At 41.8% G+C, this 25512-nt stretch overlaps 1 protein-coding gene across 1 annotated transcript in view; it reads right to left on the bottom strand.

Moving 5' to 3' along the window:
* The window catches only part of ADAMTS2 (ADAM metallopeptidase with thrombospondin type 1 motif, 2), a 174984-nt gene that overhangs the window by 39185 nt on the left and 110287 nt on the right, over positions 1-25512 (bottom strand). The window contains exons 4-5 of the mRNA XM_009995604.1: positions 15437-15639; positions 4293-4376 (exon numbers count right to left, since the gene is read on the bottom strand). Coding sequence (XP_009993906.1) covers positions 4293-4376; positions 15437-15639 — 287 coding nt within the window. The remainder of the gene's footprint in view (positions 1-4292; positions 4377-15436; positions 15640-25512) is intronic.

The following is a 25512-nucleotide window of genomic DNA, read 5'->3' as shown; positions in this document are numbered from 1 at the left end:
TCTTCTGCACCCACCAATGCCAGTGAAAAACTAAGATATTCAATTTGCATTATTGATCTTCTAATACAAGGAGAGGCTGGAGAAGAGGTGGCTGGGGAGCACTCATCCCTTTCCCTCCAACCAGGGTCAACAGCAAAATGATAAGGATGAACACCAGACTTATGGAATAAACCTGGCTTGTCCTTCCATCTCAGCTGTGTCACCTGTGCCACCCTCTGGGAAACAAAGAGCAGAACCCAGTTCTGACCGAACCACTGCTTTTCATCCTGACTGAACTGAAAGCATCTTCCCTGCTTGCATCAAGCTTAGACTTGAAAAGGTCAGATAACAGATAAAGAGAGCACCATTTTATGAAAAGATCGAAGGTAAAGTCTTGTCCCAGTGAAGGCAGCAGGAGTTCTGCTAACATCTCAGACATACACGATTGAAAAATCCTTCTAAGTTGGACAGTGCTGTCCTATGAGACTGTAGGCATCCACTCCATACTACCTTCTTCCTTCAAGCTATTTGGGTTTTCTTCCCTCCACTGATCTTTTTGAAAGGCTCTCTGCCTTGCTGGTCAGGTTCCTCTTTCAATTTGACCAAGCTAACACATGGCCAGAGTACAACCACTTGTCTTTATACCTAACATGAGCTTTCCCTCCCTACTGGTTGCCATCTCAGGTGTGCACAGAGCAGACACAGCATCTCTCAGCCTATCCCACCCTCTTCCAGACTGAATACAGGTGACTCAAGCTGTGTGTTTGACCCAAAGGAGAGTTCAGGGCTGTCCTGCACTGCCATGCTCACATGTCTCAAGAAATAACTCTCATAAGACTTCGGGTGGCTGCATTTATTGAAACCCTTGCAGTTCCTGCAAAAAGTCTTTTGGATTTTTTCATCAATAACTGTCTTAATGACACCCAACCCAGCTACATTGTGTGCTTTTCTCTCCTGCTCTGCAAGGGCAGCTCATCTGCACACAAAGTCACCATTGTCAATGGTCAGAGCGTGGGGTTGGAGCCAGGAATTTCTGAGGTCTGATTCCCAGCCTACCAATGGCCTTCCGTGTGGCCTTGGAACAGAACACTTAACTTCTTTGGGTTTTTTAGCTGTGAAATGGGAATAATCATCTTTATTCATGCACCTCAAAGAGGCGATGAGAGGATTTTATGCTGTGCTCAGGATTTAAATGTTTCCAAACTTTTATAATAACCAGTCAGGGCTTTTAAATCCATCCTCAGCTCATCTCTTGCCACCTCCTCTGCACTTGGTGATAGTGGTTGCTTTGCTTATTCCTCTGAGTATTTTACAGCTAGCTGGATTACAGAGCTGCTACAACCAAAATAGGTCTAAGTGGAATAATTTGCCTAAATGCTGAATTCTATTCATCTCAAATGCATCCACAGTTTCCAAAATTTGGAACCAATCTTCCTACTACTTAAGTCAAAATGTTAGAAACAAGCCAGCTCATCTTTTTCTCATTTGAAGAAAAAAGCACAGCACATATACTTTGTTCCCTTGTTTGCAGTATTCCACCACATCAAAAAAGCCTGTGACTGGGAGTCAATGCAAAGAAAGCAAAGAAATTAATGGTAGCTTCCAAAGCCACCACAGATATGGAGCAGCCTTTGCAGGCTGCATTTTTCTGTCTGATTGATGGAGTAGGTAAATAAGTAGGCAGCAGCCAGACATGGTCAAAGTCTTCACATCAGCCCCTCTGGTACATCAGATAGTGTTGGTCATTTGTTTGAAGTACTAAGAGAAAAGTGGGGAGTCAGGAAAAAGCTGGTGGCTTCAGCACTAGGCACACACAGCCACAGGCTTCCCTCTTCTTGAACACATCCCAGCATCCAAGCCTGGTGCTCCTTGGCAGCTCTTACCCTCTGTCTGACTTCAGAGGTAATTACACAAAGTGTCATCTCAGTAAAACTGTGCTTGATATTTTGAATTTTGCCCCTGAAGTAACTTCAACGTGATCTCCAAGGAACCTCTTCCATCTTACCAGAGCAATTAATGCAACTACTGAGATTACTGAAAGTTCTGAATATGCAGTTGTCTGTGTTTGAAAACATTAAAAAATAAGTGCACTTCAAGGAATAGAGTGCCTTCAAGCAACAATCACTGGAAAGCTGGTTGCTATGCAACTCAAATATTGTCCATATTATTCTTATCAACTGATGACATACTGCATAAAATAATATAATCCTCTTTGAAAACAAAAGCACAATACAGTACTCAGGGGTGGAGAATTGGCAATAGCTCAGAGTGCTGTCATAAACCTGATGTTGATGGTACATACTCCATCAATCACAGAGCCATAATGTAATTATTATGATTATTTAAATGGCACCCTTGATAATATATATAAACTGCCTACAGTGAAGCAAATGAATCTGAAGATATCAGCCACATGCTTTCAAAAGAAAAGCTCACTCCAATAAGACTGGAATAATATTTTTATATTGTGAAGCCAACCAGGCTGCTTCATTCATGCACTCACTACCTTAACTTGTACACGTGCCTTTCCTTTTTTTTATGTACTTTGAATATTTATTCATAAAAATTCCTCTGGTTGGTGTGGTTTAGTAGGATAGTAAAATAGTGAAGGCTTTGTTCCAATTCCTTAGAACAAGTTCAGAAAGTAGGAATTGTACAACTTTTCTCTCTGCTTTTCTACGAGTAAATAATCCCAACCCTCTGAAGGGAAACCTACTCACCTTCTCCCTGGTACTACTCTTCTGATCAGGAGCTTTTAAAATATGAATATTAAAAAATGTATTCTTATACAGCCAGGGCCTGCAGGCCTCCAGACTATCAGGTGGAGGAGCTCTGAAATGACACCTTTTGCATTTGTTTTACTTTTTTTTCAGAAAGCCATAAATTGCCTTTTATGTAAATAAGAATCAGATCTAGAAATGCCAGAAAAATTATCTTCATGGTTATTTAGGGCAAGCTCATGATACTAGAAATATTCCATTTTATGCCTTGCTGAAGCCAGCAGGGTAACTCAGGAAATAACACATCGTTCACTGCAGATTAGGGATCTAGAATCCAGAAGCAGACTATCTACAAGCAGACTACACATTGCTACCTGCAATTGCTATTTTTGTGATGTGGTCAGAGACCCAACAAGAAAGAAGGTTTCCGTGCTTCATCCTACCCTCCTCTCTAAAGATTAATATAAAATCAGCAACTTTCAAATTATCAATAGACAACACCAAACTCTTCAGAGGAAAATCAAGATACTCCAGGTGAAATGAGGTCTACCATAGCTATTGTCTGCCCTCAGAAAACCAGCAGAAGGTATCAGAGTTCAGACTAGTGGTGCAGATCTACAGAACTAAAGATGGACATGCATCACAATTACTAAATACTTATGAAGTAAGGACAGCAAAGAAGTGACTGGCCCATGAGCTAAGTCTGCTTCTACCACTACTGCAATATCAGAGTTTCTTGAGGATCAGTAGTCAATCTGCAATCCCTCAAATGCTGCCATTATAGCAATCACAAAGATATTTCACTTATTTTGCTATTTACCATTAACTACACACACCATGAACTTTGCATCACAAAATGACAGATGTCCCAAGTCAAAGCATTTACCACCATACTTGAAACTCCCTGTTCCTGTTTCCATGGAATTTGGTGTACCTTTGGCCAAAACAAGACACAGTTACTGAACAGTTCAATACTTTTAAAAACCATTTAGCATTTCATTCCTCTTTACCTGAGTTCTGCCTGGAGAGTGATGCCTTCCATAGAAACAGCAGGAAAACCCTTGGTATTCTTAACTACAGATTTGCTCAGCAGAGCTCTTGCCTTCTGGCCTCTATCCCACAGGACTCACACTTAACTCTAGGCACATGTGTAGTCCCATTAATGTCAAGCCCAAGTTTAAACAAGTTCTAGGAATGAGGCCGTAGCCCTCGGCATCTTGCAGAACTGATCTTGTGTTTATTGTTACTTCCACACAGCTCTAGCAGAATACCTCATATTTTCATTAGGAACCAACAGGTTCACTACATTTCATGGATTGTTCCAAACCAATCTGAAAAGACAGACTGCCAGAGCTAAACAGCAGCCTAAAAAGACACAGGGAAAACCTAGAAGAAATTTAAATAATTTCAAATGTGAACTTCAAACAATGAGCAAATACAGAGAAACATAAAATTCTTTGTATTCATAGACTGGTGAGGTCAATGCATGAATTAAAATAAAAATCCAATACATGTCGCCAGTAACTACATTGTTCATAAGAGAATGAAGTTCAGAGATATTCATGCCCTCCATTTCAATTACCCTTTACTTACCTTGCCGTAGCTCAGCAGGATTATCCTCACCAAGACAACGTTAATGTGAGCACCCAGGGACTCATCATGATAAATTTCATTGACCTGCAAAAGAGTTCAGCACTTTAACCACAGTGCTGGCAACAAGTAGCCCTGAAAGCAGTGATGCAGCAGTATCTTCAATTGCACTGTCATTGAGCCAAAGATCAATTTGTGATCATATCTAAAATGGGGAAATCCTACGAATGCGAGGGGAAATGGTTTCTTCTCTAACTCTGCTGTAGCCTCCCAACAGGCCATAATTCAGGAAATCATTTAAAATCATTATGTCAGAGATTTCATATTAACAGGTATTTAAGTGCCAACATAAACGTATACAGGTCAGGGTGCACATATATGATGCAGCTGAGCTGATCTAAGAGCTACTGCTGCTAAGAAAGAAGATTCCCAGCTCTCCCTACTCCATCCCAGCTGTGTGCACCTTCTGGGGCCTAGACCCCAGTAATCCAAGCAAAATCCTGAGCAGCTTGCTGCTGGGCGAGACCTGGCATGGGGAAGGGGATGAGCGAGCAGAGGGACAGGACATCTCCCTTGAGAACAATCTGCTAGATCTGCTCAGTTGCACCCTGGAACTCTTCCATCTGGGACACATCACATCACCCTGACCAGAGGATATACCTTCCTCAGAAAGCATGGGCAGCCACATGGGCTGGCTTTATTGTGTGTCAAAACTAATCAGTGTTAGACTCTGCAAGCAGAACAAAAGGTACTAAATGCCAGCAAATTAAAAACTATCTGTTATACTCTTGTTACCTAACTGAACATGGACATGGGAAACTCATCCTAGGAACACTGAAAAGAGAACTGTAAATATTTAGAGTGGGGAATTAAATGTGAATACATAAAGATTACTTAGGAAATGCTGCTACTAGCAAGCTAGGCAAATATTAACTGTTGAAGAGGCTGATTTTGGTACTTGGTGCTGAAGGCTACATGAGAGTCAGTCAAACAGCAGAAGTTTAGCTTTACAAATTAGAAAAGGCAGATGAGATTCCCTGCAAGGCAAGTGTCTTCCCAACACCTCTTTCCCCTGGTAAAGGCTGCACTGAACTGCATTGCTTTGCTGGCTTGACCTAAATTTCATTTACTCCTTCAAAATAGATGCTTTATTACAAGCTAGGAAGTAACTTTCAGAAAACCTTTCCTTTGAAACACAGCAAAGTGTCTTTTTTCTTCAACCAGCCCTAGTTTCAATGGCCCATCTTTTATCTCTGTAAAAAGAATTAAAATTAAATACAGTGTAGGTTTTGTTAATCAATCTCCATTGACATTTTATAGTTAATTTTAATTCAGTTTATCAGTGTTTTTAGAAAGAAGAACCTCACTTTATGTCTGGTACAATTCCAAGTTTTCAAATGTCCTGAATGTCCTGCTCTGATGGTGGCTGAACCATGGCCCCAGGAGCAGATTCACACCCCGCAGGGCATCTGCCCAGGCACCTGGGGAACCTGCCGTGGGATGCCTGGGATCCAGGCTCATTAGTGGTTGATGAGCAGCAGATCCTTGGCTGGAAAATGCTGGGTGAGGAGCCCATTGCTATGACTGGCTTCAGGGGGCCCTGTTCTCATTGTAGTGTAAAGCAGCTGATCTGCTCAGATCTGCCTTGTAAACACCACTGGAAATTAGATCATTTGTTTGCACCTCTAAATAAGACTTCAGAAGACTAACTCTATACTCCTCTATTTAAAAAAGTCTTTTACTTTGAGGGCTGGTACTGAACATAGATTATAAAGAGGTAAAATAGAAACATACATTTTGCTTTACAAAAATTATTTCACCCAGGATAAAGACCCTTATGTGCCAATTTGCCCCACTCTGTGTGTGGTGGGGAAAGAGAATACACATTGAGGATATGAGGCTGAAATAAGCTGTAAATTACCTATACCTGAAATGAGTAATGAACAAAAACTTCTGCGTACAGAGGACAGTAAACACAGCCTGTAAATAAGTATTTAATTAGTCGATAAAGCATAATCCAAATTGCTGCACACCACTCTCTCATTAACTTCCAGAACTTAACCTAAGCCTCTTGTAACAATAGCTGAGTAACAGCAGAACCGTATCGCTGTTGCCTGCCAGGACAAAACTTGGCTTGAAAACGTTGATGGAACAGAACTGAAACACTGTTTGACTTGTTCATGCAAATAACATCTAACAAACAAACTGTGAATGAACAGAAAAACACAAGCACTGTAAAAAGCTGGTTGGTCCTCTTGGGATACTGGATTTTCTGCAAGACAGTGGGTCAATTCAAAGCCCTGGGTCTTGGTTTCATTAATAAGGATGAGTCCAACCCCTCTTCACACAGCAGCTGAATTGAACCCTCTGCGCCTTTCTCCAAGCTGAACTGTGGCTTTCCTGGTAGTGTCTCATTGCACAGAGATAATACACTGAAATTGATGCGTTTTTTTTTTCCTCAGCATGGTCTAAATTGCATCTATTTGTTTCAGAAAGTTATTAAAGACACAAGATCCAAGTGACTAAATGCTGTGCTCTCAAGCATTCATGAGAAGTGTGCACACTAAAAGGGCCTCCACAATCCTTAGCTCTGGTTCTCCAAATCCCTACCTGTTATTTCCACAGAAAACACAGCTAAACTCATTGTACAGGGCACAAAATGACCAACCAGCCTGTAGAATCAGAAAGCTCCAGGTTGTCATCCAATACAACTGCTGCAACATTTGTTTCAAAGAAGAGAGAATCAAACAACAGATACATAAGTTCAAATGTCTGCATAAAAAATACACACAGGTGTGAAAACATTTACACAGTGCTTTTACAACACTGCATCTCCAGGTGCTTCAGTAGGACATTCTGGTTCATATAACACAAGAAAAATAGTTCATCTCCTGTTGTCCTCAGTAAGTCTAAAATTATGTTGCCGCAGACCAAAAGGAAGCACACAGGGACCATCCCAAAATCACAGCCCCTGAACTGAAGGCCCTGAATACATTAGATCTTGTTAGATCTCCTACAGTGGTTCAGCATTTACAGAGGGTGATGAAGAGGGCTGGGTAAACCTCAAGGAATTCCAAGCATGGTGGGACACTGTACAGAAAATTTCATCAAGCTATTGTAGCTCCCAAACTATTTTGGGATAGCTATGGTTTATTTTTCTGGGATATTAAAATCAAAGAAAAACAGGCACTTCTATTTAAAGTTTCTGTTTAGAAATCAGGCTGGCACAGATTGGTTCTACATAAGAAAAACAAAGACTTGTTTTTTTCCTTCTGGCCCACTCTGCTTATTTTATAATTCTTCTGCCCTGAGCAAGTGTCAAGTCAGCACAGTAAGCATGTAGAATACACCAAAAAACCCCAACTAAAGACAGAGCAAGCATCTGTGAGATGCCAGGCTTTGTAGAAGAAGCACCACAAAGTTTTTATTACTGAGCAAAGGGAGACCCAACCCTAAAGGGGAATTCTGAAACCTGCTGTAACACAAATGGTAATGAGCAATGCAGTTTGGGTAGTCTTGGTGCAGAGGAGGTTACCTGCTGATAGAGCTGGCAGGATTTTTAAGGAAAGTCAGGTGTTCCCTGAACATCTAATTAAACCAATGCACAAGAAGAGAAAGAATGTGTGTATTTTGGCAAGTCATGGGCAAACTCATTCATGCAGTTTGAAGGAGTTCCCAGCCTTGCAAAGTCTGTTAGTATCTGCTGTGCAAAAGACAGCCCATGTCACCACAACACAGCTCCATCCCACTGAACCATAAATCCTGGGGGCTGAGCTCATCCTGTGGAGCTGCCTCTGAGACTCCAGGCACTGGAGCACGGTTGGGTGAGCACAGCTCCCGTGGGCTCCTTAGCACACATGCCTGGTGGACATCTCATAGCTTCAACCTCCAGCTACCATCAGCCTCAAATAGATCTGACCCAGCTCCAGCAGCCATCAGAGGGCATAACTAACCATCCAGAGAGGGCACAATGCAAAACACAGTTTGTGCATCTGGCTTTTCAGTCACCATAAATTGCTGATTGTCCAAGTGAATTAGACTGCTCTTTGATCATCCAACAGCCAATGTAACTCCAGTTGCAGAACTCCTGATGGCTACATGCTCTTGGGCAGAGCAGGGACCACGTGTGGATCCCTGCCAGAATGATAGTGGAGGAGCTGGAGAGCATCAGTGCTTTCCCCATGGGATGGCCAAGCTCCTGACAAGACATTGTTTGAGCCCAGCCCGAGATGTAGCTCATTCAACAAATCATAATTATCTGCAGCAAAGCCTCAGTGGCTGGTGGGCATCCAGTGATTGTCTATTTCTGTAAGAAACGGCTGTTTTGAGTTACAGAATAGGAACCAGAAATGTCATGGTGGATACGAAACACAAACTTCTGTAATCTGACTCTCCCCAAAACGTTCCTCTCTCACTTTACTTCTCTGGGTTCTCACTTCAAACACCGTTCATTATCCCCTTCAGTTTTCATCACCTCCTTTATGCTTTTGAAGATCCCAAACTAAAATTTCTAACATTCCCAAAGCTTCATCTTAATCGTACAGGAATAAGATTACATCAGTTCCTCAGAAGGATGAACTATGGACACAGAGAAAACCATCAGGCAAAATCCAGGGCTCCCAGTCTCCCTTTCTAGTCCTTACAAGGCATTTCTTCATTTTCTCAGAAAGGAGCTCTTTTCTCTGAAATCTCTGTTGAGTGTCACAAGGAAAAAAGAATCATGAAACCACACAACACATATGAAACTTAAAGGTCAAACTGTAATCTCAGATTTGGAAAACAACCATCATTCTGCCCAAAACCACAGGCAACGGGCAGTTTTAGAAGAGCTTGGCAATGTACACTGTGAAATGGAGATAAGAATCTGGCATTTTGTATGCAAATACAAGTCCGAGCCCTGATTTACCTTCCCTGGTGTGAGAGTCAGTAGATGTTACCAAGTCCAAGAAAGCTGCTTCTGATCAAAATGAAAAACATTTCCCAGAGCAGATGTGTTGGCAAGACACTAGGTAGCTTCATGTTACAGGTCTCTATCTCATCTTCGGCTGTAACGTTGGCTTTAGAAAGGTCATAGACTTTGTTTTCTGACTTCATGACTAATTTATTTTTCTTAGTTCCTCCCTTAGGCTCTTGGAACTCCTCATTCTTACTCACAAACTCTAAGAAGTTTCTCTAAACACTGTAAATTACCTTTGCAGCAAAATACTCTGTATGTTTCTGAATTAGTGTCTCAAGATGACTTTAATAAAATCAACTATAGTATCATAAAATAATCAAGCAGATCCATTTATTTTATTACTACAAAGGATAGGGGTGTGGTGTCAATGCAATAAATATGGTGATCTCTTCAAATCGAGGTGGTTTAGTTAAGAAAAGCAGCCAAAATCTAAAGCTGATACTAATTATCCACACTCCATCACACAAACCACACTGTCCCCACTCAGAAGTCCCTGCCTGCAAGCTCTGGGGCTAAAGCTCGTGTTGGTATTTGGAGGAACAGAAAACTCTTTCGACTTTTTTTTAACAGTAACTACACTCTGCCCCAGGGACGGCTCCACAACTTGTGTGATGCTCTGTGCTATGTCCAACAGGGCAGCCAGGCACATTCCAGGTAATAACAGTGAGCAATACTCACCTAATTGACACTGGACGTAATAAGTCTGTGAAAGTGAGTAAAACCTGTAAGAGTTCAGAGAGGGTATTTCCTCCGGGACCTCCTGAATGCCTAATCACAACTTCCACTGCAGTGTGGCAATCAAGGTAATGAACAAAAGTCACCTCCTGAAGCCTCATCTGAAACTATTGTTCTCATTAGTCACAGCTACTGGTTTCTAAAGAACAGTCTAAACGTGCAGTTAACTCATATACATGTATTTAAATTTTCAAACAGGTTGTAACTCAACTCTTGACAGGCTGAAGTTCCTCAGATGACTAAAGCTGGACATGAATTTATGAAACTTTCTAGAGTTAGTTCATATTTGAAGTGTGCATGTTAGAAATAATGAGGGTGCTTAGGAATTCTTTAATTTTTAAAAAATCATTCAATTCTATATTACTGAAATATCCTTCCTGCCTAAAACAATCCCATGCTTGTTTGTTTAAAAAAAAACATTATTCTGAATACAGGGTGCACCATTATTTCACAGCATTCAATCATCACTTTCCTTTTAACAGCTTGAATCAGACGTGCTCACAGGCTTCCATCCAATGGCCAGTTAGGAGCTGATGGCATTTCTGCCCTTTTCTCTCCTTAGGGACTTGCTGTCCTGTCCCTGCAAATCTTCATCCCTCATCAGCCAGAGATACGAAAGCAGAAATCTCATCTATAATAGTAGTATCACTATTAAAGAGGACAGATAACATATCTAAAAGTGCCTGAGGGCCACAATTTTGAAGACGTGTAGCACTGAAAGATGCAGGTGAAAGACTCCAGGGACTTTCCAGAGCCCCCAGCTGCACAACTCCCATTGATTTCAGTTATTCAAATTAAAAGTTGTTTAATGTATTTATTCTTGACCTGAAGTTTCACTCAAAGTCTGAGAGAGACATAATCCCATAGGCTAATTTTTTAAACTGAGTCTCACTGATGTCCAAGACAGTTGAATGACTAAATACACAGATAAATCTAGTCCAGAGTGAGGCATAAATACTATTTTGAGTCTATTTCATTTTGAAATAATGGCAGTTAGGCAGCTATCTGCTTTGAGGAGATGGATTTAAGCATTGCAAACATTTTGGCCATATATCCACTACACAGATATAATCTAGGCTAACCCCTAAATTATGCAATGTCACATCTTTTACAGTAAAGGAATGGAAAGAAACTTAAAAACTTTTGTCCTGGAAAATTCTCCAAAAATAAAAGAATTTGCATACTTTGTAGACAAATCCTTCCAAAATATGTTTAAGGATGACATCTGCCATTACTAGAAAGTGAAGTAATTGAGGAATTAAAGACTATTGTGGAGGAAGAAAGACAAAGGATACGAGAAGCAGCTAAAGGAAGGACCTCACTGGGAAAAAACCCCAATATTTAAAAAGAAGGATCTGGAATTTGAAGACTGAAGTCAAGACAGGTGGAGCAAATATGTTCAAAACCATTTGCAAGTGAGCTTATTTCATGAGACTTTGCTATTTGTAATGGCTGAAACACTGTAAAAATCACATATTCTACCTTTGCCTCATTCAGAAGTCTGTTTTGAAGATATTCATACTGGATATGACCCTAAACACAGGATTGTAGAGGCTGAAACATTCACCCTAACCAATCTTGCAGGCCCAGTCAGGTAAATGTAGGGCTGAGTCCCATGTCTCCTGCTTTTCCACAGCAGGTGGCAAATGTCCTGCTTAATCCTGAAAACTATTTTTAAAGAGGATTATGAAACAATCAGAGAGTTTCAGCCCCAGGACTGACTACCACCAATACCCACTTTAGCTCAGTAACAACCATTCAGGACCCTGCTGCTCCTCCTCCCAGAGCTTCCTGCAGTGAAATTCTTTTGTTTTCCAAGGAACAAGATAATTCTCCAGCATTGCTTCTAGCCCTGTGCTTTTCTAATATTTCCAAGACACTTGTATGAGCAGATAAAATCCCCAGGTTTTTTAGCCTCTTCTTGCTGAAATTAAATTACTTTCTATGTTGTTCAGGAAACTACAGAGTTGCAAGAGACCACTCTGCTCTGTTGCAATGCTCCTGCATGATATAAATACAGAGTTAATTTGTGCAATGTGTGGGCTTATGCTTGGAAATGCAGAGGACTGTGCAAGCTAATATCCTTCCCAGGAAAAAACACAGCATGATGTATGAAAGAAAATGGTGCAAGCAAGAGGCAGCCCAGGGTCTCTAGAACAAAAACAATGGCATATTTTCCAAAGATGGACTGCATGTCCTGATGGTGCCGAGCAGAGGAAAGAGAAGATGTCAAGAGAAACCAGAGTTTTTGTATAAGGAAATGACTGGAAGATGAAAAGGGGGTGGCAGGAGGCCGAGCTCTCTGGGGTGAAGTGGCTGGCACAGTCAGGCGACACGTGGCTGCAGCCCAAGGCCTTAAAAATCCTCTGGCGTCTATCACCAGTCGTTTGGGAGTGACTTCATTCCCAAACTTTGGGATAAATATTAGCACAGCTATTCAAGATATCCAGGGCACCCGGCCCCTGTTTTTGTCTCATTTTATGGCTTTTAGGTGTGGACTGTAACACATCGCTTAAGCAGCACAAAACAGATTTACTGAGTAAGTCATTGCACTGAGCTTGAAAAAAATACATTGTTTTGATTGGGTTGGTGGGAGGGTTCCACCCAAGATCCTTGGGAAAAGTTAATTAAGGACAAGTCTTCATGCTATCACACACAGTGAAATGAAGTCAAGTGGGAGAAACAGCCACGCTGGGAATTGCTTCTGGAAAAGTGATTTCATGTCTCCAGAAGCTTGGGCATAAGGGAGGATTCACCTGGGTTTATATAATTTTTGGAACCACAGAAATTCAACTATCACAGTCTTCTCTCCAGAAAATACTTCCACTATTTTAAATATACTTCCTATGCACTCTTTGATTTTATGCTTTCTGCCTTGTTACTGTACGAAGCTAATTGATTACATCCATAAAAGCAGCAGGGTACACAGAATCTGATGGTTATGGTAGGAACTTCCATCAGTTTTTAAAAGACAGCTGGAGTTTTCTGTCTCTTCGTTTTCAGCTACCCCTGGACCTACTCATCCCATTAGAAACATACTGTCTACATGGGATCTGCAACAGCTAGAGACCCCAAGGCTTTTTACATTGGACCCCTTTTCTACAAAAAAAAACAAAAAACAACCAAAAACAAACAAACAAACAAACCACGTAAAAACATGAAAGAACACACCTACCTGAGGAGGTAGAAGAGAGGACAACTGAGGAGTCACTGTGTGAATTTCAGCAAAGGAGACCAAAGCAGTGGTCTACCCAGAAATATGTCTCACCCAGTGATGAGGGTGAGAGTTGGAGGAGCTGCCAGCTGGAGTTACACTGCCAAGGAGTAGAAGTTCTGTGTTTTGATGTCCCTCAACACGATACAGGTCCCCAGCATTGCCTGGCATCTGCAGTAACAAACCCCTCTTGCCCCTCTGTACTGGAGTAACACTTGGGCAGCTGGAAACAGAACCAGTTACCATCACCCATCCCTCTGCTAAAATACAGACTCAAGAAACCAGCAGAGTTTTGAGGAAGGAAAGATCAGAACAACACTGACAACTGCCAAAGACTATCCAGAGCCTCCTCAAGAGGCCTTGTGCATTTTAAACAGCTCCTCACATGTTGGGCACAAGGCAAGAGACACTTCCTCAGTTCCCAAAAGACATGTTTCTACCTCAGATCTCCCAAAAGAACAACTATTGCCTTTGCCAACAGTCGCCTGCCCTAGAGCCCTGCAGGTACGGTCACACAGGCTGCATTTTCTAAATCACTTGCAGAGGCAGTATGTGTAAGAGTTGTTATTTCTTACTAAAATTAGAAAAAAGTATATTCCAGAGCTGGAACACTTACGGGTTTTTTTACCATTACTGTATATTTTAATTCTTAAAAATAGATTTAAGTGACGTGATAAGTAAAGAGTCCTGGTTAATCTATTTTGGCCTCTGTGCCACATTCCTGGTTTGGCCTGTTTGACTTGTTAATTTAAAGATGTATAAAACCATCTGTTTCACTGTAGACTTTGTTTTAAGCCTCAGAGGAAAAAAAATCACATAAATAAATCAAATTTACTATGTCATTTCTGTTAGAATACATGTATTTACAGCCATAAGAGCAGACACCAAATACCCTATAACTCTAATGTTAGTGCAGATTTTTAACTATTTACAATACTGTTATAAAAAGTCAGAGCAACTGAATTTATATCACACTAGGGATTTTCTTAACTTGTACTCCACCTCTCAATTAAAGTGAAAAAATTACATTCTACACATTGTTAAAAGAATGCAATACAGGAAGAAAAAAAACCAAGCTTCATAGTTTTAAAAAATACATATTGCAAAAACATTAATCCCAGGCAAATGTACCTAATAGCCTGGATTTCTGTCTGTGTATTTGACTCGATGGTTGGTAGTGCCAAGAAGCCACCTGCAGATGCTCATCTTCTTAACATGACTGTAAACTTCAGAAGTCCTACTGTACTTGTCAAAAATAGAGCAGACCTACAATTTTTTACTCAACAATATTTCATTAAGAACACACATCCACTGAGCCTAAAGATTTTACAGAAGTGTGTTTTATTGAGAAGACAGTCCTGTTCCAGAAGAGAATGAGAAGGAAGAAAGTCATGCCCAAAAGAGTTCCCTATCAATGTAGCTGCCACTCACTTTCATTTTTTGGTCAAAAGAATCAAATGTATTTTGATCTATAATAGAGATGAGTTTCCAAAACTTGATTATTTTCCTAAAAACAAAGCCCTTGCTTACTGACCAGGATTCTAGAGGGCTGCTGTATCAGTTGTGCTGATACTTAGTAAGAAAAAAATGGTTCTTTCAGATATGATATTCTCTAGTGTCTCATCACTTCTACACCGTATAGTCTGTTACACAGATAATGGTTCTGATGATTAAATATTTAACCCAGGAAACCTAAATCTGTCAGTCATGGACTAAATACTAAATCAATTAAGAGATTTCAGGGATACCTTGCACCACACTTGCAGGGTGAACAAGGAGTAGGTAGGTGGCCTGGGACCTAAAGTGGTTGTTGAGGAATCAAAGAATTTACTTGAGTTGTTTTAAAAGTGAATAAGCCAGTTAAAGGTTCTAATAGACCTTATTTGAAGACAGTTCTACAAACCATGTTTTCAGCAGGGAGCTTGGATTAAGGGAACATACATCTAAAACATGATGATTTCCAAGAACCTGAGCCCCTGACCCTGTGCCCCCATCCACCAAAGCACATAAGCAGCACTTTGAACATTTAAAGAGTCCCACAGTCAGCTTCCTCCTTGGCCCCATTTTCTTCTTTTCCTTCTCCCCTTTTGACTTTCCAAAAGTGGCCTGGATTTTCCTCCTAGAATTATTTTATCTCCTGCCATGAGAAAAATCTCATGTCTTATTCAAATGGCTAAACCAACCTATGTTCACTGTCCTCTCAGGGCCTCCCCGCAGCGCAGTTAGAAGGGCTGTACTCACAATATTCATCAGGGTCAGCAGGTACTTCTGAACGTGTTCTTTCCCATGGAACTGAACCACTGAGTCATCAACCCCCAGAAGGACTTCAATGTTGTAGTCATCGTCTGTCGCGTGCCTCCGGGAGCGCCGCCTCAATCTCCGCACCCGCTCTTCGATAAAGCCCAACGCGCTGTCCAGACTGCCCAGGCTGGTCAGGTTTGCTGCTGAAATCAAACAAACAAATGAGTTATCAGCCAAGAGAAAGTTGGGCTCAGGTCTCAGCTAATCTGGTACAAATTTGAAGCAGCAGCGTTAGTTGTGTTCTGTGTGTTATATAACAGCATTAAATTCACTTAACGTCAATTTAAATTTACCTACATGAGAGAGAAAACTGACAAGATTTTTACTTTGCAGGAAAAGCAAAACTTTCTACAAAGTAATATTGCATAATGAATACAAGGCCAAAAGTGTAGCAAGTCATGCCAATGTCTTGAGGAGAAGAATGGAGCTGTTTGCAGTAAAATACTTGTGGCTTAAAAATACTTCTAACAAAAATTCACCATTCAGGGCTCTTGTCCTACCAAGGATGTCCTCCATTTCAGACCCTCAATTAAAGACAGACATCACACTTCAAAATCTGATCTTACTGTCCACAGAATCCTACTTCAAGGCAAGTGTAGTTGTCAATATAACCTTTTTATATCCAGGCAGGTAGTAACAAAGCAATCTCTATTGCTCCAACACATTATCTTCTTTCCTAGATATGCACATGAAATTCAACAGTAGCAACATCGATTGCCTTTATTGTTACAACTCAGGAACACATTTTAAATATTAAATTAATTTATTTATAGCCACATTCAATCATTTTGTAACAGCTTTTCATCCTTCATTCCCAATTTGGCATGTCACTTTGCATTACTGTTTGTCAAAGGCCAATCCTTCAGACACAACAGTAGCCAACTTCATTACTAATGATTTCTAATACCACACGTGATGTGAAAGGCACGATTTCTGACAGGGTGGGATACAGTTAATGAGGCACATATTACTAAAAATTAACATGAAAATATGGAAACTTGACATTTGACCCCATAGAATGCCCATGTTTAAAATTAATATTATTGTAATTTGCATTACAAAAGCCCTGGAAGCCCTGAGAATCGCTTTATTTCAGGGATCTTCTAGAAAAGGCTTTCTCAGAGAGGCAAGGAAAGGTGGTGTGTTGTGGATAGATTAAAGGCCCCTGGTTCTTAGTTCACAGAAACATAATAGGAAGCACAGAGAAAATAAAGCCACCACCTTCAAAGAGGAAATAAGAAACAACTCTTGGAACTGTTACAAAAGTGGATTCTCTATCTTCAATTATTGAAGTTTTCAGATCAAAACTGGCTGCTTGGGAGGGGATGAATGAGTCACCAGATCACTGGGCTCATTACAAGAATGTCTGTGCTCTTGCCCTGACTCCTGCCTCAGGCTGCTGCTTCATCAGGTCCCGGGCAGTGGGCAGCCTGAGCAGAGGCCTGGGTAGTTCCCTACAGTGGTGACAACGTAACAACCTCAACAGACTCCAGCTGCCAGGAGGGACTCATAGGTGGTCTCCCCAGCCCACACCTTCACATTCCTTACTGCCCCATGCTTCAGCCTATGCCTTTTGTGGCGAAATGCCTCTCTGTGCCTCCTAGAAGAGAACTCCAGTCAAAGAGCAGTGTAAAAACACACACTTGCTGGAGCAGCTTCTTACCATTTCTCCACCAAGCTCCAAGTACATGTTTGTCATGAGACCCGCAGCTGCAGGCCACTTGCACTGCACTGGCATAGCTTTCCTTGCTCACCAGGCAGACAGAAGGCCCCACACAGTGGTCTTACCATGACGCAATGTCCTTCTCCTGAGAGGGCAGCATTTAATGCAGCCAATAAGCACAACCACCATGTTCTCATTGCCAGACCCAAGGCTCCCAGCAGCTTCTGCTCCTGGGGCTGCAAGTTTTAAAATTAGTTTGGTCAGAATCCATTTTCAGCATGAAAATTCACTCTTCACGCAGAGCCCAGCTGTCACTGCCAGGTTTACCATGGAACAGCTCTGGCCTTGCAGCAATGGAGAGAGCTCTTTATCAGGCCTCAAAGCCTGCCAAGCAGCCAGATCCAACCCTACCTCATGGTTTGCTCCACTGGGAAAACTTCAGTGTTAGTCCCTCTTAGAGCCCAGAAGTAATGACCTAACTGCCACCACAGCAGTCTCAGGGGATTCACTACGGGACTGTGGGGCAACCAGACATTCATCATGTATAAGGCAAATCACAGCTACTGTAAAAATTGATCACATATTTTAAAAGCTCTCTAGAAAAGTAAGATTGGCTGGCAGGTGCTGCAGGTCATGTCCTCTCTGCTGCTCACCAAAAACTACAGCAGCAAGTCCAAAGGTGTTAGAGCTGCTACTGCAGAGCAAGGTGCTGGGCAGGCAGAGAGAGTCCAAGCCCCGTGCTGCAGCTGGGAGGGATGGTGTTTTGGCTGTCAAGGTATCAAGAGCTTTTGAGCTTTCATTCCCTTTCTTTATGTGACAAAGCAAAACTAACTCCTGGTGCTGTATCTTTATTCCTGCAGTGAGTAAATCAGCCAGAGACAACATGTTCCTGCCACCCTGCATTTTCCATCCTGCAGTGAAAACTGCCTGTCCTCCCTCTTTGCTCCTCACTGCATCACGGTGACACTATAGCCCTTACAGTCCTGCCTGTTCCTGAGAGAAGTTATCAGGATGTTTCCTGGGAGCCTTCTTGCTGCCAGTGGATGACAACCAACTACTTTAAATTTTATTTGGAGCACAGAAATTCCCCACACCCACATTTATCTCTACCCCTCAAGTGTTACCCCTCCAGACAAGATTCTCAGTGGCCACTGGTACCTCTGAGGCACCAACTCAACATCTTTCCCAGCACAGAGCAAGCTGCACCGGCTCAGATGGCACTGGAATCATTCCAAGCACAACCCGAAGCATTTAAAACAGTAGCTGCAAGATTTTTGATTCATATCCCAACTTCGCACTAAGTATCCTTTCCCAGGAGGCTCTCCTGGGACCGGCTGGGATGTCTACACACAGCTGTCCACACATCACACAGAGTTCTCCTCCAGCGCTGCTCTGCCTCCCAGTCTCTTGCATGATGAATTGCTGGATTTTTTTCCCCATGCTGCGCTATAACCATGTTGGATTTGCTCCTAAATAACAGCTACATCCAAATGAAATTAATACTTGTGTCTTTCTGCAGAGAAAGTGAAACAGAGATCCACCTAAAGTAAATGAGAAATCTGTCACGTTTTGACATCTCAACTCTCCTCAGTTACCAGTAACTGCCATATCATCGCACTGCTGACAACATGATAGAAAAGCTCTAGAGAAAAATTCAGATCATTTAGTAAAACACCAAACTTCTCCTTCACATTTTCCTTCTGATCACCTCTGCACTTTGCACAATAACAACCCAAGAGTCATCGGAAATTGCCCTGTGTTTTACTAGACCAGAGCAAGACCTCTCCATCAGATGTTCACTTTCAGCAACTTTTGCCAAATCAGTGCATCAGCCACTAATTATTGCTGCCAACTTTGTTCTCCATCTCCCAAGAGCAGACACTTGGCATTTGCAGGGGCTAACAATAGCTTGTGTTGAAACCCTCTCCTTGCTGTCACTAGGAAAAATGCACCTTTGTGAAAATAAACCACTGAGAAACAAGGTTGCATTTTTCTTTTGTGAAAAGAGAAAAATTCTCTCATCCAGAATAAATAAGAAAAACCCAGCAACACTGTAACAGTTCACCCACAAATCCCTCAAAAAACTATTATATTTTTTAAGTCACCTTAAACTCACAGATATTTCAGTGATTTTCTCCTAACATCACAGACCCTCTTCCAGCGAGGGAATAAAAAGCACCCAAGTTGGCAACAGAAGATAAACCTGTGCTTCTGGCCTAAGCGTAAAAATCAGGAGTCAGGCAGCCTGGCTTATGCTCCTGCCCCTGACACAGACTTTCCCCCAGTGCTGGGAGATGCAGGAGCAGCCAAGAGCTGGGCAGCAAAACTGATGAGGGAAAAGCATGTGCATAATCCTGCTTGGTGCTGCAGCCTGGGGATTTTTGGGTGTCTTCCATTTTTGCTTCCAGTTAATGCAGACAAGTGAGTCTCACTGCTACTCAGTAGTCCTAGTCCTTTGCTGACTCAACAAGCAGACAACGTCCCCAGCTGTGACAGTCCCAAGGATGCATTACTATATACATAATACATCAAATTCTAAGGGGGACAGGTCTTTATACTGTGCAGGTGAAAATTGCTTACAGCATTATATGTCATACAAGAGTCCTTCTGAGCAATGTGCAATATCCCCTAAACTGTTCCACTTCTCAATCTGGTATTTCAGTTTGTGCAACTGGGCTCTACCTGAGCTTCTGTGTTCACTGGGACTAGAGGTCTGAATATTCAGTACCAAGGCAGCATCATGCAGCCTGACTCCAGTCCTCACCTCTAGGACAGAGTAAATTCATATTGACACAAACATCAGTTTTCCCTTTGTATCTCTTTAGAAGAATTCTTCACCTGTGACAGTTTGAGATGTCTGATAACACCTTATATTCTGGAAATGTTTTGCCTTGCTCATTATTCTTTGATATTATGTCCTTTACAGAAACTTAATTACATGATATCTCCTGATTTTTCCTTATACCCATCGTGGCAGGCAAAGCTCTAGCAGATGCTGTGAGTTACTGAGGCATGAACATTCTGCCTGCCATGGAAAATGCCTCTCCCTGTATTTTCTGTCACTCCCTTTAGGACATCCACCAAAAGCACAGTTACTGGCTCATAATCTTGTTTTTTTTCAGTATTCCTTTCAAAAAGGCTCAGAAAAATACAGCTGTATCTACAGTTCTTAACAAGTCTCTTATGCAGCTACTGCATTTTTAATAGTACCAGCTTTAGGGTTCCCCAGTCCCACAGCTGCAATATTGCCCGAAAAAAAGCAGTTTCTAATTTTTTACCTCTTCTTTCTGGTAGGCAAAAATGGACTTTCTGGCAAGCCCATAACAGAGACCAGGACAGGCAGCTGGGAGACTGCACTGCTTGTCATGTTCGTAGCCATCAGCAGCAGCTTGTCAGCACAGCAACTCACTGGGATTTCCTTTCAAACATGAGTGTGCAGCCTTTGGACCCACCAACCACCATTTCAAATGCAGCTTCTTTGCTTTTCTGGACACTTGATCTGTCACAGCAGGAGCAGACAAACACCTGAGCAGACTGCTGAGCACCTTCCCTGAAGCCTCCCAAGGATGAGCACTTCCAGTCTGCTGTTTTGCCACCAATCTCCTTTCCTGAGAGACAATCCTGAGAGGACTCCCAGATTCCCATTCCTTCATGTGGCATGCTGCAAACCACCAGGTTTTTTTGTTGTGGAGTTGTTGGGTTTTTTTAATTTTTAACCTCAGTAATTCTGAACACCAGCTGGAGCCCACTGGGTTGCAATGGCAAATGCATCTGCACATCCAGAGCTGCGACAGCACAGAAGGACAGGGCACCCACCCTGCTGAGCTGCACTGCAGCTGGTGGCAACATCACTCCAAGCCAGGGACTTGCCATCCCAGCATAGATGTGAGGCCATCCATCGCTTGGTGCTGCAAATGCTGGAGGAACAGGCTGTGTGGCAGGGCAAAAGAAGGAGTCAGGGTGGACTTGTTTTAAGCTCTCAGTTTCCCACTGTTCAAGTACATCTGCACCTCTGGAAAAGTACCAAATGCCCTCGACAGCTTGACAAGGAACTGCTCTTTGGGGAATCGCACTTTGAATCACAACTCATCTCTGTAATGCTCCCTGCCACTCACGTGCTCTAGGCTTCTGTCATGTCTGTCTTCTGTGATTAACTGACTCCCCAATTAATTCCCAATTAGCCTGTTCATGTATTCTACCAAAATCCTCATTTGTCTTCCATGGTCAATTGAAGCCTGACTCATGGAGGCTGGAGGCAACTATGAACAGTCAACGAATCTTTTATTTTATCCCTTGGCATTTTTTTCCCCATTTTTAAGTTCCTCAGTTTGTTTGTTGGGGTTTTTTTGTTAGTTTTGTTTTTATTCCAGTTGCACACAATCGTGATGGGTTTTGTTCATTTGCTCATCAACAATTTCTCTGACTTTTAAAGTTTTTAAAAAACTTTTTTCCTGGTTTTACAGCCCTACTCACCTTCTTCTTTGCTGTTATGTTTTCCAAATGTCCTTTATTTGTCTTCCTTCTCCCTCTTAACCATCCTGCTCAGCTACATTGGTCTTTCATAATTTATAAACCCCTTTCCCATATTACTGTCTGCTTTTGGACCCTTCTGCTATGGATCATTCATAAGAAAACTGGGTAAATGCCGTAAGGTGAATTAAAATGTAAGAGAGCTCCTGTGAAGTGAAAGCAAATTGAAAATGGTCTAAACAGGAGAAGCAAATCACTCAGAGTGCACTGGGTACGATACAAAGTTACCTCTGTTTAAAAAGCATCTCCAGGAGGGAATGACCTCAACACTGTTTTACCTTGGAGCTCAGTTTTCATTGGATTTTTGTGATTTCTTGAATCACAGGTTAACACAGTGTCTGCTGCTTGGTAGATTCTCAACCAAGAATAATTATTGCAGCAGAATTCTCTTTAGGTGTGTGTTCAAATTCCTCCTCTTCCACTTTTTTATATAAACCAAAAGCAAGACCACACTAGCAGTCTAAAGACCAGGCATGCACCAGGCATCCTCACCAAGGTTACAAATCCTTGTCCTGCCCTTATCTGCAAAGCAGCAGTGATTTAAAAGGAAAGGTTTGGGCCGCATGCCTTGCTAACCACATGATCTCATTAGGAGCTCCCTGCCTCTTAATTTACTGTAATGCCCTTTCTAGTCAAATCACATCTTAACACAGAGCCTGCTGCACCTTTCATCTGCCACAGCTGTTGGGTAAGCTGGGTTGGGCTCTCAAAAATAAGTCTCAGACTCCAGCTGCTAGAAGGTCAGCAGATATGGCAGCTGAACCCCTACTGGAATGATCTGGTCTTGACAGTTGAAAACAAGAGGAGTTCAAAGTATTTAACAGTATTTCAAATACTGTATATTTGGGGCTTTCCATTGCAATTCTTGTAAACTTCTTGGGGCAAAACAATTGTCCCATATCTGTAGAATGAATGCCTGGTCTTGCAAACACCCATGCACAATCACCAGTCCCTTTCTTTCTGTCTTGTCACCTATGCAACAGCATGGTGACTTTCAGTCTCAGGACTCAAGTGCCTACCTGAATCATGGTTATAAAGAGTAACGAAGCTGAAATCTACCAAAGCGGCAAAATAGAGGAGAACTTTCAAAACTGAATAAAAAATTTGTCTTTTCCAAAGGATAAACCAATTAGCACAGTGACAATGGCCAGGTGGATGCCATGGCAAACGGCCAGGCAAGAGGCACTAAGAATAACCACAGCTAGATGTTGCCAAGGAGATATTTTTCTGGCATGTCACAACAAAGAGAAAAGGTATTACAATGCTAAAAGGAGAAGTTGAAAACTAAATCGATCTGATCGGGGCAACAGTCTCACAATGCATAACATAAAGATGAGCAATCATTGAACCACTGAAAGATTAAGTGTGAGCGAGGCAACCAAATACTCCAGGCTAAAACTTCCTTTTTTGCAAAATGGTGGCATATATTGTGTTACAATTTTAACTTTCATATTAAAACATAACAGTCAAACAGGGGAAATGAAAGGCATGGCAAACCAGCCAGGCAAACTAATCTGTGCAACCTGGTTGAAATAGAGCTCTCTGAGAACTGAACATCAAGTTTTTCCAAGAGCAAAACTTATCCCTCGATAAAACTTCAGCTATCAACCTTACTAATGCAAACACACATTTCACAATTTAGCACCAGATAATGAATGAGCAAGATGTTTCTAACACAGTGCTTAAAAGTAACCTCAAAAAGGGGCAAAAAAGCTACTCTGTAGAAAACCAGAGGCCAACTTCAAAGTTTCCCTGACTTAATTTATTGCATCTGGGAAATGCTTATCTTGCAAATATTTTGGCAAGTCATTGTACACTGGCCTGTAACTGCAAGGCCTGTGACTTGCAAACCACATTGCCTGTTTTAGCCCGTCCCAGGGATTCAGAGAGCCCAGAGCAGGAACAGGGCTCTGTCCCTCACAGCCCTGAAGCCCACACGTGTGTATGTGCAGAGCCAGCTCTGTTTGACAGGACTCACACAGGGCTACAAAGGGAGCTCAATGCTCTCAATCTCATTTGCAGCTGATGCATAATTAATTAAACTGCAGAGTTCAGCCACATCTCCACACAGGCACTTGGCACAGAGCCACAGCTCCACAAAGCTGTACAAACCCCAGAGACCCCACCTGAGGTCCCAAATGCAGAGCCTCCTCACTTCTCTTTGGGCAAAGGAGCAGGAGCAGACCCACAACTACAGGCCATTTGAGGCCACGTCTGCCACTGAGACACTCAAATATCCAATCCATATTCCAAGCATGGTTAAATTACAGCAAATTAGCACATTAAGTAAGCCTAGCTGACCCTCTGGCTTTGTAGGTGACAAGTCTAACAATCCCACTTGCATTTTTAACAGAATGAAATGCCAAGCCATGGTACCAGACCTGAATAACAACAGCTTACAGGGGATCACAGTTGTCTTTCCACAAAGCAAAGCATTTTGCAAGAAGGGAAAATTAAATGTAATTACAGTTTAACAAAAAAAACCAACAAAAACACAACATTAAAAAACCACACAGGTAAAAAGAAAATAAAAGAAAAAAAAAGTAGTCACATTCCTCACCAGGGCAGGCAGGGTGAGAAGAGGGAGAAAAGACTAGGAAATACATACAATAACCACACATCATTGGAAATACCACTGAAAAATAATGGCTGAATATGAAATATGCATCTTTCCAACACTGTTTAGCCACAACTGCAGAACAATAGATCTTGCCTTTTGTAATATTTTTAAGTGGAATTATTCCACCCTTTTAAAACAGGAGCTCTTTAGCCAGGTTTAAAGTCTCACAAAGTTGTAAATGATCCAATTAAAAGTTTTCAGTGTCAAGTATAACAAGTGTGGTATAAATCTCACCAATGTAAATAACATATCACACAAATGTCAATGCAAACAGGTCCTGTTCAATATAATCATAATGATCTTTTCATTAGACAAAGTAAATGCTCTGCTCATTTCACCTTGTAAAGCAAAGCATAGGAAGAAAGTTTTCCAAATTCTAAGGTGAAAAATATGTGCAACTTGAACTACATTTAAGTTCAACCAACTTCTTGTACATCTCAGAACATTATGCTAGAAATTAACAGTCAGGAAAAAAAGGTTAATGTGAGTTTTACAAGAAGCAAATCTCATCCAGGCAGCCTGAGCAATGGCAATGGGATGCACAGTGCCTTGGCTGTTTACAAGGGCAGAATCTGAATCAGACAAAGGAGTTATAATTTTACCTATGTTTTGAAAATAGCCTTGTTGCTAAATCTGCTTGGGCTTTCTGGAATAACAAAACCAGCTGCAGTTGATTAGAGACTGTAAGAAAGACAAAGCTAACTTGGAGGACACCAGAATTTCTTACACTTTAAAATGACTGTAAAATCCCTGAAAGAGAGAACCAGGCTCTGCTCCAGTGAAAGCACATGAGGTTTATTCCCAAGGTATTTCAAAACCAAGGGCAAAGGCTTCTTTTGCCATTTGTACAAGAGATTTGAATCTGTCAGGCCCTACAGAAGGCAAACTAGTAAATGTTGTCCTTCCTAAGGCAGTGTGTGGGTGGGAGACAACCTGCAAATGACAAGGAATGAGAAGAGATGTTTCTGAAATGCAGCACTTCTCGTGAGCATGTACCAGGGATGGAGAGAGAGAGGAGGAAGGCAGGGATGGAGGAAAGGAGCCAGATGGATGCATGGATACCAAACTCTCTGGGGAGAAGGCAAACCAACAGACAGAAGTTGGAACAACACAAATGCAGAAGAGGAAAGTGAAAAGAAGTGGTGGTCAGTTTTCCTGCTGCAGTTCCCCACTGTCCCTGGGAAGGGGAAGCCAGGGCTTGCT

The sequence above is a fragment of the Chaetura pelagica genome, unplaced genomic scaffold (assembly GCF_000747805.2).
Source record: "Chaetura pelagica isolate M959 unplaced genomic scaffold, ChaPel_1.0 scaffold420, whole genome shotgun sequence".
Classification (NCBI taxonomy): Eukaryota; Metazoa; Chordata; class Aves; order Apodiformes; family Apodidae; genus Chaetura; species Chaetura pelagica.
Note: the sequence above shows the minus strand (reverse complement) of the source record. Positions and strands in the feature narration are given on the sequence as shown.